General features: G+C 37.9%; 1 protein-coding gene across 1 annotated transcript; it reads right to left on the minus strand.

Moving 5' to 3' along the window:
• Window positions 1–1091: 1091 nt before the first annotated feature.
• Window positions 1092–6533, minus strand: LOC126802490 (cytochrome P450 72A397-like). Its single transcript, XM_050530131.1, is given in 8 exon segments — window positions 1092–1611; window positions 1762–2066; window positions 2069–2151; window positions 2431–2675; window positions 2897–3114; window positions 5033–5443; window positions 6143–6243; window positions 6325–6533. Coding segments are annotated over 6 exon segments (1560 nt in total). The 5' UTR covers window positions 5316–5443; window positions 6143–6243; window positions 6325–6533; the 3' UTR covers window positions 1092–1185.
• Window positions 6534–14888: the final 8355 nt, after the last annotated feature.

The raw sequence follows: 14888 nt of genomic DNA on the forward strand, positions 1-14888 counted from the left end.
AATCGTCAAACATGAACCGTTTATGTTAATAATAAATAAATCATATTTATAAATGTCTTAATGATTATTAATTTTAATGAAATTTTTCAAAGATGATCTACTCGTATATATTTACAAACTAAACGGTAGAGATCTAAATATGACTTCGAAAACTTGGTGAACCAAAAAAGTTTTCAACTAGTCCTTAACAAAATGATCCTCATTAGAAAAAATCCATTGGATCCTTAAAGTTATTGATAAGATATGTTTAAATAAACACGTATGTGTCACTGATTGATTCAAATCTCTTTAAATTGCAAAATCTTGACATTTATACATAGAGAAATATCCTTTCAAAAAACAATATACATAAAGAATAGTTAAAAAATAAGACACTATATCATAACCTAATCAAATCCTTGTGATGTGGTTTTCTGATGGCAGAATAACGCTAGATGAAATGAATAGAAAACTTAAATAACCGAAGCATGAAAAGATGCAAACATTAGCAATTTGAAAAGAACAAACCCATGCCAGCATATGCCTAAGCATAAGGCAAAAACCAGAGTAGCCTACGGTTCGGTTCGGTTCTTAGAAAAAAAATGAAGTTATACAGTAGAACCGAACCGTTTTTAAAACAGTTCGATTCGGTTCGGTTCTAAAATCTAAAATGTATAGGAACCGTTTGGAACCGTTTTGGGACCAGAACCGTTTGCAAAAGGGAGAAATTGCTTTAAACTAAAGTACTAGTTATACTCCATTTGGTGGAGGACAAAGACTATACCCGGGTTTGGAATTATCTTGTCTCGAATTATTAATCTTTCCCCATTTCTTGTCACCAGATATAAGTATGATATGCTCAAACTAACATCAGTCTTGAATTTAAGACAATTTTTTTTTGGAACCAGAACCGTCATGGAACTGTTAGAAACCGAACCAAACGGTTTCTATTCCGAAAAATACAAGAACCGAACCGTTTAAATAACACGGTTCGGTTTACGGTTCCACCTATTTTTGGCTGTTTTGGAACCGTTTACAGCGCTAATAGTAGGTAACATACCCTACAGAAAGAAGCGAGGTAGGAGGAACTAACATATAACAAATGCTAGTAATATTCAATTAATGACATATGTGACATCAGTATATAGCTGTTTATAGCATGCAACTTCCTTAATGCATGCCAAAATATTTTACACTGCACTGCAGTTATCGTTTATGCAAGATTATGTGTGCACCATATTGCGGTTGAGTCGTTATAAACGTGATTGGACCATGAATATAGGTTGGGGAAAGCTCAAATGTGAAGCTGTGTAATATCAAGGACAACGCCAATTTTGCTTCCATCAAACCAAAGTTTTGTCCAATGCATATCCGAGGACCCCATCCAAATGGAATAAATGAAACCGGACCCTTTGTTGCCTTTGAAATTCCTTCTGAAAATCTCTGTGGATTGAACTCCTTTGCATCCTCACCCCACAGGTTTTGATCTTGCTGCACGAGGAGTATTGGTAATGATAACTGGACTCCAGCTGGAAGTAACAAATTTCCGACCTGTGTTTCCTTCTGAACAGTTCGAGTCATCACCGGAAGTGGGGGGTATAACCTCAAAACCTCATATAAAATCATGGTGACCTGTGTCATGTTGATCAGTCATCCATTAGTCTCACAAAAATCCATAATGAGTTAACATTTCACTAAGACGGTGCAACCTATCAAGACATGATCGTCTGCATATACTTACTAAGAAATGTTAAAGCATGCATATTATGTAAGTATACTCACGACTTTTAGTTGAACCAGACCATCAAAATCAGGTTTTTTGTTGCCAAATACTTGTAAAACCTCCTCTCGGGCACGAGCCTGCCAGTTTGGATATCTACTGAGTAAAATTACTGTCCAAGTAAGCAAGATCGAGGTAGTCTCTGCCCCGGCAAAGTAAAACAGCTTACATTCCCCAATCACCTCATCAATGCTCATTCCAACATTCTTGTTGCCTCCATACTGTTGTATTTCTTTCCGATTCGATTCTAGAAGTATGCCTAACAAGTCATTCTTAGCGTCTTCATCACCTGCCTTCATTGCCTCCTTTTTTTACTGATAATATGCTTCAGTGTAGCATCTATTTCTTTGCTAATAGCCTTCATCCTCCTGTTCAACTTAGTAGGTAGAAACCTACAAACAAATTACATTAGATGACTCAATGTTCGATCTATTTATCTAGGTACCTAAAGCTGGGTCCTTGACACAGATCAAACTATCTGAAACAAAAGGATCTGATGTAAGCAAACTCTTTCAGTTACATGTGACTTTGTTTAAAGTTGGATCAGACATCTAAAATATTGTTAGAATTTAAAGAATGATGTAATCTTCCAAATGCCAACTGGACCTAGTTGGATTAAGGGGAAAAAATATCTGATTTAGTTGGCTAGAGTTAATATAAAATTTGATTACCTTAATCCTGGAATGTAAATAGTGAATAAGGCTTTAACTATAAGTTGTGCTTGTTCTTTCTGGAGTTCGAATATAGTTCTCCCTTCTTCATAACTACTACCGAATGCTGTCCTAGAAATCACATCTCCTGACATATTTTGAAGAAAAGGCCAAATGTCCAGTTCACAAGACCCCTCCTTGGACACCATGATCTCCCATTTGGTGACCATATTGGCGCAGCTCTGATAAAATGCTGGCAGCATATTCTAATACAAAGAAATGATTTTATTAGAACATTTCTGTTAATTTAATTCACTGTTTAGTGCACATGATATAGAAAAGCGAAATTGCAGTGACAATACACCTCTCATATGCATAATTGCATTTTAAATTTCATAGGAATAACACATTTTCTTGCTTCAGCTTGACAACTAATCTGAGTATTAACTTGAATTTGAATCAATTAAATGAGAAGTGGTGATAATACCTTTAGCTTCTCGATATGGAATGCCGGGTTAATAACCTTTCTCCTTTCAACCCATTTTTCTCCCTCAAGGTTCACAAGACCATATGATAGCAACTTGACAACAGGACCAGGATGTGGTTTCCGAAAATCATCATATTTGGTATATATCTCTTTCAAATAGTCGGTGTTCATAATGGTCACCCTTGGTGTGGTACCAAACCATGTGAAAGAATTCTTACCTGCAAAATTTTATTTTAGGCTTAAATAAAATCTGAGGTTCATAAGGCATCCAGTGCCATTATGCAAATGCATTTTTTTTTGAAATAGAAAAGAAGACGGTCCTCCCCATTCCATTGGTTAAAACAAACCAACATGAGCGTCGAAAATGAATATTCTTTAATCTTATGGAATACAATTGATACACTTATATGCCTAAAGCTACTATACAGTTACAAGTAATTATAAGGATAAATTCCTCCTATGGTATCTGATGTTTGGCTACTTGGACAATTTGGTACCTGATGAATGAAAGCGGACAATTTGGTACCTAAAGTTTTCAAATTTAGGCCATTTTGGTACCTCTATCAATTTTGACCATATTTTCAGGGTTATTTCCGTCATTCTAGTCCTAAATTCATTAAATTCACATTTTTCTTCATTTCTTCCTATAATTGCCTCTTTTTGGAGATAATTAAATTGATATATCTACTCCACTTAGCATCTACTTCGCATATATCGAAAATAAATTTTTTTCTTAATATACTCATTGTATCCTAATTATTTTATGCAAAGGAAATAAATTGCCTTTATGCAATTGTAATTTTTTCAAATTTTTTTTAATTACTTATAATTAAAATTAATTTATATTGATAGCTACATTATGAAAACTTATATACGTAAATCATCACAGATACTAAGTGGATGAGTTATCAAATTTTTAGTGATAACTTAGAGGCAATTTGGAGGTATTATAAAAAAATGAAGTAAAGTTGAGATAAAATGACGGAAATAACCCTGAAAATATGGTCAAAATTGACATAAGTACCAAAATGGCCTAGATTTGAGAACTTTGGGTACCAAATTGTCCGCTTTCATACATCAGTTACCAAATTGTCCAAGTAGCCAAACATCAGGTACCATAGGAGGAATTTACCCTAATTATAATGGCACAGAATTGAGATCCTATCAATAGTGGTGAATCACCCTTGATTTGGGGGGAATTGTGACTCACTCTGACAAGATAAAATAATGGGCAGTAAACAATCACAAACAAATTCAGTCTTGATGCTGTGCTACTTAGGAAATATGAATTAAAGCCTATCAAAGCATGGTATCAAAAAAAAAAAAAAAGCCTATCAAAGCATGTAAAGGCATACAAAAGTTGAGAAAAATCTCATACTAACTATTTAAGCTTATGCTTTATATTATAAATTTTAGGCCAGTCCACCCATTTGCAATCGTTTCTATCTCGAATGTTCCGACTTTCAGATGACACCAGAATTTCCAAGTAAACTAATTCCTTGGCTTGCCATGAATTCATGATCTATAAACTAGCTAAAGAAAAAGGATTAAACTAGCTAAAGCAAAGGGAATTTGATGCATGACATAACATCAGAAGGTGAAAAAAGATCGAGACCTTGGGACAAGAAGTAAAAATACTATGTAACCAACTGTTGTATACAATTTCACTCACATTTAGCCTCTCAAACAACCGCTATGAGACATTTATGTAAATCTTTCACCAGGTTCCTCTTGTTTCTTTACCCCTATTATTTTCTCCCAAAGGTTTTGATTTTAATTTACCGTTGATCTAAATTTGTTCAAGCAGGTTCGATAGCCAATCCTATGACAGAATTATGCCAACAAGTATAAAATAAAAATATAGTCAAAGACCAGCATACAATCCATAGTGATTGTACGGTTTGTAGCACAGCATCTCAGTAAGGAGTAGTTGTAAACTAGCGATTATTCCCATATATTCCTTGTGTTGGTTTGAAAAGCTACAGTTAGTTGAGAAGCAACCATTGTCGCTCTGTCTAGTATCTACCTAATATTTAGTACATACATAGATGACTAGCAGATAGTGAGATACCATTCCAGTTTCATTGCTCAGTATTGTATATGCAAGGAAGTAACGTGTGAAGAAATGGAACGTACCATGTTTGGCAATGGTTTGATGAAGAAATGGCAGGACCCGTGGGGCTACATCATCAGAGAGGTTCATGGGTTTTGAACTTGCTTCTTTCATCACCTTCAAGGTCTCCTTGAGATCTCCAATCAAAAGGCGGTACGGATTTCCGGCAAGACCTTGCTGCCTTAGACATTTTTCTAGCTTCTTTGGCTTCAACCACACCCAAATTAGCAACCTCCATGCCCATGATGAAGCAATGCACAACAAAACAATGGATATTGCTATGTTTACTGAAACTTCCATTTGCATATACTTAATAATAGCTGATCTAGCTTCTGGGGATAAATGAATCAATGATAGAGGCTAGGTGAGGCAGAGAGATTGGGATAGACTGAGCTGTGTTGCTTTGGCTTGATTATGAGTTTATGACAGTATTCCTGTAGTAGTATGGGAGAATAATGAGTTCTTTTATGAAGCCACCTAAACTGATTGCAACTTGCAAGGGCTTCCCGTAAGGAAAGGCAGCTTTTTCTGACCACAAAAAATGATTTGATGCAGTTGGTCTATAAATCCTTTGCCATAAATTTCTGTTTAGATATTAGATATTTCTGGGGCTTTCCTTGTCACCAAAAACCAAGTTATAGGGGTTCCCAATATAAATCGTCTTTCTCCAATTCTTCTGCTCCTAGTTCTCAGGCGTATAGGAATGTATTTTATCACTTAAGACTATCAGAGGCAATTTCAGATTGTTTCCAGCATTATGTGAACAGAAAAAAATTGAGTTACAGAAGGATTGTTTACTTGTTTTTGAAGAAGCAAATGGCATGCACTTCCTGAAAAACGGACTTCAAGTGCATTTGGATAAAACAGATGAGAAAGCTTCTGGTAGGAAAGCAATCCTAAACAGATCTAAACGAAATGCAGATATCAATTCTGTTAGCGTGAGAGACAGCTTTGTGAGCTGTGAACCATGTTACTCATGGTGGTAGAACAGCTAGGATGCATCATTAGACATAGTGCTACAGCAATGCAATTATACATGCTCATTTTCTATAAATACCTAGTTTTAGCTTTGTATCAAACATTCAAGATCAATACAACTCTCAATATTCAACTTGGTATCAGAGTATACTTACTTGGTTGATTTGCTCCACCGTTTTTTAGGTGTTTTTCTCCCAGCTTCCATACCAGCCAGCGAGGCCAGCCCGTCGTCTTCCTCCACAAGACGAATCCATCTCTGTGTTCTTAAAGCCTTAACGCTTCGTTCTATGTTGAGAGACAATGTGCAAGTGAGAGAAAGAGAGGGAAGAGATTGTACCGGTCTTGTCCAAGTGCTGCCCTCCGCCGTCGCCTCTCCTCTGCTCCCCCTCCGCCACTGCGTCCAGTCGATCTGATCGGCAACGCCCTGCTCCGACCGATGCCCTGCTAACTCGACGATGACGTGCTGCTCCCGCCGCTCCAATCTCCGATGTTCCCCGTCGTAGCCTCCTCGCCGACGCAGCAGCAGCGACGACCGGTGATCCGACCTCGGCCCTCAATCCCTTCGGCCTCTTGTGTGAACCCGAGAAATGGAAAAAAAGGGGGATTTTTATCAACTTGGAGACCCAACCCGAGAAACTCCCGAGATCCGACCCGAGAAACGACCCCAGCTCCGACCCGAGATCCGACCCGAAATCCGATCCGAGATCCGATCGGCCCGGCCCCTTTTTTTTCCTGCTGCCTTGTCAGTGCATTTTCACCGACAGTGCTTGTGCACCCGAGGCAGGTTCCTATCAGTTTTTTGTTTCCGCAGCATTATTGCTAATTTTTTATTTTTGCTTTGATTTACAATGGGCTATGGAGACGAAAAAGAGAGTTCTCAGGTCAATGATGTTTAGAAATTTGAAGTATCTGTCAAGAATTCTGAAAGTTGTTCTTTTGGGGGAGCCAAACTCAATGGGGCTAATTTCCGTAAATGGAAGAGAATTATGACAGCCCATCTCTGAGGAAGGCACAAGATAGGGCATGTAACCGGAGTAACTAAGGCTCCCAATGACGATGTTGTTGCCTACACTAAATGGGACGATGATGATGGTCTTGTAATGTCTGTCTTGTTCAAAGCTATGAATGAAGAGATACTTGACCTGGTGGCAGAATGTGATACGACGCATGCAATATGGAAGACATTGGAAATCCTATTTACTAGTGACTCTGATTTCATACAGGTTCATGAGTTAATCTGCACAGCTTTTGCAATGCACCGGGATGGGCAACCGGTGGCGCAATATTTCACCAAGCTAAAGAATATTTGGGCTGAGATTGATGTGAAACGTCCTTGCATGATCAAGAATCAGGAGGATATTGTTTGGTACCAAAAGGAGAAGGAGATTGAGCGAGTTCACCATTTCCTGAAAGGTCTTGATGCAAAGCATAACAGTGCAAAAAGAGAGCTGCTCAGAAAGACCAAACCCCCTAGCCTAATCACAGCTTTCACATTTATCCGTAAGGATGAGTTTCAACAGGAGAGTCTTCATAAGACCCAAGTTGAAGTTTCTAGCCTTACTGTTCAGGCTATATCTCCAGCACCATCCCTTCAGCAAGCAACTTCAGCTCCACTTCATAAGCAAGGACCGCCACCAGGCTTCAGGACTCAGCCCTGCCCTCCTTGCTCTTATTGCCATGATACAAACCATGCTCGTGCAACCTGTTGGAAGTTGTATCCACACCTTAGGCCCCAGAAGCGTAATTATCGTCTTAAGGCGAAAGCAGCTATTCAACTGGTCCAGGAACCAGATATGTATGGTGTGGTTGGACATGATCATCATACAGCAGGAGGAGCAACACCCACAGCATCAATAGCTGGTCGTGGTAAGATTGGTATGGCTTTACATATTTCTCACTTTGTTGGTTTTGATACATGGATTATTGATTCTGGTGCATCTGATCATATGACTCATGACAAATATCAATTTACTATATTATCTCCTCCACCCGTACCATATGTTACTAATGCTAATGGTGAGGCCTTCCCCGTATTAGGGAAATGGTCAGTTCGTCTTACTCCCAGAATAGAGCTTCACAATGTGCTATATGTACCTGCTTTATCTCATCATTTGATATCTGTCCCACAATTGAATAGTGAAGCTAAGTGCTTGGTGACATTTTTTCCCATGTATGTGATATTTCAGGATCTTCTCACCGGGGAGTTAATTGGTCGGGGGTATCTAAGGGGCAGGTTGTTTCATCTGGATAAGACATATGCGGGGGAGAAACCAGGGGCACCGTCCCGGATCGCTTTACTCTCCACTTCTGATAAGCTAAGTGAAGTTTGGTTATGGCATCGTCACTTGGGGCATCCATCGTTTAGTGTTATGAAAAAATCCATGCCTACTTTGTTTCTTGGTGTGGATGAGTCAGTTTTTCGTTGTGAAACATGTGTTTTGGGTAAGAGTCATCGATCTACTTATTCCCTTAGTATTTCTAATAAAAGTACTCTTCCTTTTGAATTGATTCATTTTGATGTTTGGGGACCCTCCAAAGAGTCTACTGTGTCGGGAATGCGGTATTATGTGTCATTTATTGATGATTGCACACGTCTTTCGTGGATTGTTCTTCTGAAAACAAAAAATGAGGTCTTTTCGGCTTTTCAAGCCTTCAATACCACTGTCCAAACACAATATAATGCCACAATTAAAATTTTTCGTTCTGATAATGGGAGGGAATATGTGAATCGTGTCTTTCAGGAGTTCTTTACGGCGCACAGAATTGTTCATCAAACAACGTGTCCTTACACACCTGAGCAGAATAGAGTTTCCGAAAGAAAAAATCGTAATTTACTTGATATGGCTCGGTGTATTCTCTTTAGTGCCCATATGCCTAAATACCTTTGGGGTGATGCTGTTATAACTTCTGCTCACCTCATTAATCGTCTTCCATCACGTGTCCTTGAAGGCAAAGTTCCATATGAGGTGCTTGCATCCCATGTTTCCTTACCCTCTTTTCATAATCTTCATGCCCGTGTTTTCGGTTGTGTTGCTTTTGTCCATCTTTCAAAACATCAAAGGTCTAAGTTGGATGCCCGAGCAGTTAAATGTGTGTTTGTTGGATACAGCGGATATCAGAAAGGGTACAGGTGCTATCATCCACCTACCAGAAAGTATTATGTCCCTATGGATGTTACTTTCTTTGAAGACATGAGCTATTTCACATCCTCTAATACTGCTCTTCAGGGGGGAATTCATATTTTGAAGAGCTGTATCATGTAGAGGGGGAGACATGTCAGCTATGAAATATGAATTCAGGTTCAATTGAGACATGCACCACCAGATGATTCTAGTATAGTCACTCCAGAGATTCTGGCACAATTGCCCCTCATGCCCCCCCTACTGTTGTTTATACCCCTGATCAACAATTCCCTGGTACAGAAGATCGCTCATCTGAGGTTAATCATTCTATTGGGGCTAATACTAGTGAAGCTAATAGTAGACAATATGTCTTGCCAAATAGGTCTACTCCGGGTCAGCCAACAAAAAAATATGAACCTACCCTTCAGGCTAAAGCTAAGTATCATGTGGCAAATTTTATGTCTACCAAAAAATTGTCTAAGTCATATGAATCATTTGTGAATCAAATTTCTGCTCTATCAATACCTAACAAAGTGCAGGATGCATTGAGAGATCCAAAATGGAGGAAAGCGATGGAGGAAGAGATGGAAGCATTACAGAAGAACAATACTTGGGAGCTTGTATCTCCACCACATGGCAAGAAGGCAGTGGGATGTCGTTGGGTGTTTACAGTGAAGCATAATCCAGATGGGTCAGTGAGCCGGTATAAAGCACGCCTAGTAGCAAAAGGGTTCACCCAGACATATAGCATAGACTATGATGAGACATTTGCACCTGTTGCAAAGATGAACACTATTCGGATATTGCTCTCTTTTGCTGTTATTTTAAACTGGCCACTTAGACAGTTTGATGTTAAGAATGCATTCCTTCATGGAGAACTTACAGAGGAAGTCTATATAGATCTTCCTCCTGGATATGTGACAGCTTCTCCAGATAACTTTGTATGCAGATTGAGAAAGTCTTTGTATGGTCTTAAATAGTCTCCTCGTGCATGGTTTGGAAGATTTTCATAATTCATGAGGAAAATTGGCTACAGGCAGGGTAATTCAGACCGCACATTATTTCTCAGACACCAACAAGGGAAGATAACAGCCTTAATTATATATGTTGACGATATGGTAGTTACTGGTAATGATACTATTTAGGTGGATAGATTACAAAAGCAGCTAGCCACAGAGTTTGAGATGAAGGACCTAGGTACACTCAAGTACTTCTTGGGTATTGAGGCAGCCCGGGGAAGTGATGGTATCCATATGTGTCAGAGGAAGTACATCCTTGATCTACTAACTGAGACAGGTATGTTAGATTGCACTCCAATTTATACTCCTATTGAGCAGAACATCGGTTAACAGAGTACCTAGATCAAGTGCCCACTAACAAAACTCGTTACCAGAGGCTAGTTGGACGCCTGATTTATTTGTCACATACCAGACCAGATGTTGCCTATGCAGTAAGTGTAGTGAGTCAGTTCATGCATAATCCCAGTATGAATCACATGGATGCTGTTGTGAGGATTTTGAGGTACTTAAAGTCAGCTCCAGGGAGAGGAGTAATGTTTTCGAATCACAACAATATCCTTCAGGTTTGTGGCCTCACAGATGCAGACTGGGCTGGAAATATTACAGATCGGAAGTCCACATCAGGGTGCTTTACCTTTATTGGGGGTAATCTTGTTACGTGGAGGAGTAAGAAACAAAATGTGGTAGCTCGATCTAGTGCTGAAGCAGAATACAAATGTATGGCTCAAGGAGTGTGCGAGCTGTTATGGCTTCGGAACTTGCTACAAGATTTAGGTGTTAAGCCTAAGTGTGCTATACAGTTGTACTGTGACAATAAGACATCTATTGATATTTCACAGAATCCTGTGCAACATGATCGCACAAAGCATATGGAGGTTGATCGTCACTTTATAAAGGAGAAGCTAGACGCTAAGATCATTTGCTTTCCGTTTGTTCCTACAGAAGAGCAACTTGCGGATATGCTCACAAAAGGAGTATCTAAGAAGGTATTTTATGACTCACTTAGCAAGTTGGGCATGGTTGATGTGTATGCGCCAACTTGACGGGGAGTGTTAGCGTGAGAGACAGCTTTGTGAGCTGTGAACCATGTTACTCATGGTGGTAGAACAGCTAGAATGCATCATTTGACATAGTGCTACAGCAATGCAATTATACATGCTCATTTCCTATAAATAGCTAGTTTTAGCTTTGTATCAAACATTCAAGATCAATACAACTCTCAATATTCAACTGATTCGACCTAAGGTTGACTGCAGGAAAACATTCAACCCCAGATACATTCAGATTTCAAGTGTGAAAAATATCAATAACTGTTATAGAAATACGATAACTTGTTTTGAAGAAGCAACTAACATGCAATTCCTAAAATATGCACTTCAAATGCTTTTAGATAAAACAGTTGAGAAAGCTCCGTATAAAAGTACCAGTTCTACTACAAGCTCTTGTAACAAAAGACTCCTCGAAATGCAAAGCTCTATTCAGGAAAAATAAATACAGAGATCATTCTAGCTAAAGTGGACTGCAGTAATTTATTCAACCCCAGATTGCCAAATACGTCCAGATTTCATAGAACTGCACATTTTTAAACTGTGGAGAATCCATACGTGGGAGACACTACTCAAATTAAACTAAATAGCCACCTTTAGACTTTAAATCAGCAATTTGATTAAACCTAATCCACAGAAAGCATTACCCTTGAATAGTCCATAAGAGTTACTGAGCTCAACCAAGACAGATACTGTACAAAATAACTCGAGCGATCCTTATGGTTCAGCTAGAAATGACAGGTTGATTGTCTTTTCTTCAAGATCAAAATATCAATGTTACCTAGGATATGATAGGTCAGTATTTCTGAATTTGAAGTGGTATCAGAATCAATGTTTTAAAAAGTGAAGACGTACCCTAAGACGTTTTTTAAGAGCTTTGATCCTTAAAACTTGAGGCACATTAAGCGTATGTCTTATGTTTAAAAAATTAGTAGTTAAATATTTATATATAATTATATACATACGAAAATAACAAATATACATAAGAACTTACCAATTTATTACATTTTGATATAATGAAATTCATAATCTAAATGGTTTATATAGTTTTAATCAATTTAAACACACTATATATAAATATAAAATATATCTAAAAAGATTTTTTTCTAAGGCATAGTAAAATGCGTAAAAAGCGTGAAAAACGTAGCTATATGCATAAAATGTGTAAGGTTTTTAAGACTCACTGTCTAGACTGAAAAACAGAGGCGTTATATAAGTAACCTTAAACTTTTTAAGCCTTAGACGAGTCTTCAGACGAGTTTTTTTGTCAGAATGATTCTCTGATATAGGGGAGATGTCAAGGGAAACTTTTACATCCGAGGTTCTCGTTCGAGGACTGCAATCACATAATTAACTGATATACTGCACATACTCTTGTTTTAGGCATGACAACTTGGTTTTCTTCAAAATTATCATAGTGTTCCTGTCAAAAGAAAAGAAGTTAGTCAAAGTATTACATAGACAAGATAAAGGATGATTAAATATGGACAAGGACGAAACTAGCCATGATTTCCACCAAAGTTGTTGAGGGAATGTGATCGTTAACTTCTGAAATGAATTGGGAGCTCATATATATATTGGCTATAGAGAGGAATTTTATGAAGAAACCAAAGAAATTAAGGACGACAAACAAGTACCATTGAATTGAGGTTTTTTGTTTTTTGTTTTTCACCACATTTGACACCTAGATTCACAGAACATGAAATTCTCCTCCCAAGTTGGAGAGAAATTCTGAAGCAATCAAAGAAATTGAGGATAACAACATATACTATTGAGTTTATTTTTGACAACAAATACTACTCAGTTGATTTTTTTACCACATTTGACAACTAGAGGCACAATACAACTGCCCTAATTCAGCAGCAGAGATAACCAATAGCATTTAGTCCATTTACATTCAGAAAGCAGTCAGACTAATGTCTAGGTCATTTCAAGAAATTAAATATCAAAGATGAGTTTCAGGAATGAGAGGAGTCAGAATTAATTTAAGGAAACGACTCACCTAGATAGAGCCAAGTCTATACGAAATGGCTCTTTTTCATTAAAAACAAAAGGTTTCATTGTAATGAAACTTATTTTTTAATCGAAAAAGAACTTCATTGGTAATGACTCAACTACAATAAGGGAACACACTACTTCAATTTACCATCAACGTGGTAACAGATCTCTCAAGTTTCCATCACTAGACTTCAGAATCAAAGTCCAAAGCCTCTATTCACAGACTGGTGGAGCCAAGGAAAGTCCGTTTCCTGTCAGTGAGTCATAGAATGTAATATAGGGATGCACATCATATAATTAGTACTTATGTCACGACCCCGAATTTCGAATGATAAAAATTCGAATTCGAAGCCATGAAAACTCAAAAACAATCTCAAATATATTGAAATCATCTTATCATAACAGTGTATCGAAATTGAGTCCACATCATGACTCAGTCAACTCGAATAATACACAACCAATAGAAATGTAAAATTCACTCAATCCTCACCACAAACAGCAGAAAGAAATCTTCGACAATCTTCAGCGAAAGCCCTCTAATTCTGTTAATCTACACCTGCATAACTATCCCCTACACCATCGAATAGGTGCACTGGGATTGTAAACACAAACCCGGTAAGTTTTGCAGCTCGTATGAGTAAATCAATAATATAACTCGCATATAAACACAGAAGAAAATACTGAAAAAATTTAATTATAAATGTACTCATGAGTCATTGGATGGCCCATCTGGTTGTCCAATAATATCTGAAAATATGCGTGCTCACGAGAAATTGGGCAACCCCTATGTTTACCCAAATACATTTATAATACGTGTACTCATGAGTGCTGGTACTCATCTGTTATCCCTCATGTAGTACGCCGTCAGACATTCGGTAACCACTTGCTACCCAATATCCAAAAATATGGGTACTCATAAGCCGGTAACCCATCTGTTACCCACAGAAGAAAATACTGAAAATATTTAATTATAAATGTACTCATGAGTCATTGGATGACCCATCTGGTTGTCCAATAATATCTGAAAATATGCGTGCTCATGAGAAATCGGGCAACCCCTCTGTTTACCCAAATACATTTATAATACGGGTACTCATGAGCGCTGGTACACCTCTGTTACCCCTCATGTTAGTACGCCGCCCGACATTGGGCAACCACTTGCTACACAATATCCAAAATATGGGTACTCATAAGCGTTGGTACACCTATGTTACCCCTCATGTTAGTACCCCGGCACACAGACTAGAGCGTAACTGTCGCCCGGCCAATGCTAGGTTCCGACATGCCAACACATCTGAAGACAGGTCCACAGACCACAAAACGTTTTAACATAACTCAAGTTAAAACCACGTACAAACAATCATCATATGATATTGTACAAATCAAAGTGACATGCTCAAATAAATAAATATCAACGCTATAATGAACTTATTCGCAAACGGAAAATATGACAGTATATAGTATAGCAAACCATCTATATGTACCTATTTTACCAATTATACACATACACAATCCACTATATCATATACATATCATAGTTCGTTCTTTTTAATTAAGCATAATTATGAATCTCCGCAAAGGTAGATTCGTCACTGTGAGATTTTACTCACATTTACCATAGTCCATAATCACAAAAACCTTTTCAAAATCATTTACTAAAATAGTGTTTCACTTACCCATAAACCGTAGACGATCAAGTTCATGTAATTTAAACCA

Source organism: Argentina anserina, chromosome 7 (genome assembly GCF_933775445.1).
Source record: "Argentina anserina chromosome 7, drPotAnse1.1, whole genome shotgun sequence".
Lineage (NCBI taxonomy): Eukaryota > Viridiplantae > Streptophyta > Magnoliopsida > Rosales > Rosaceae > Argentina > Argentina anserina.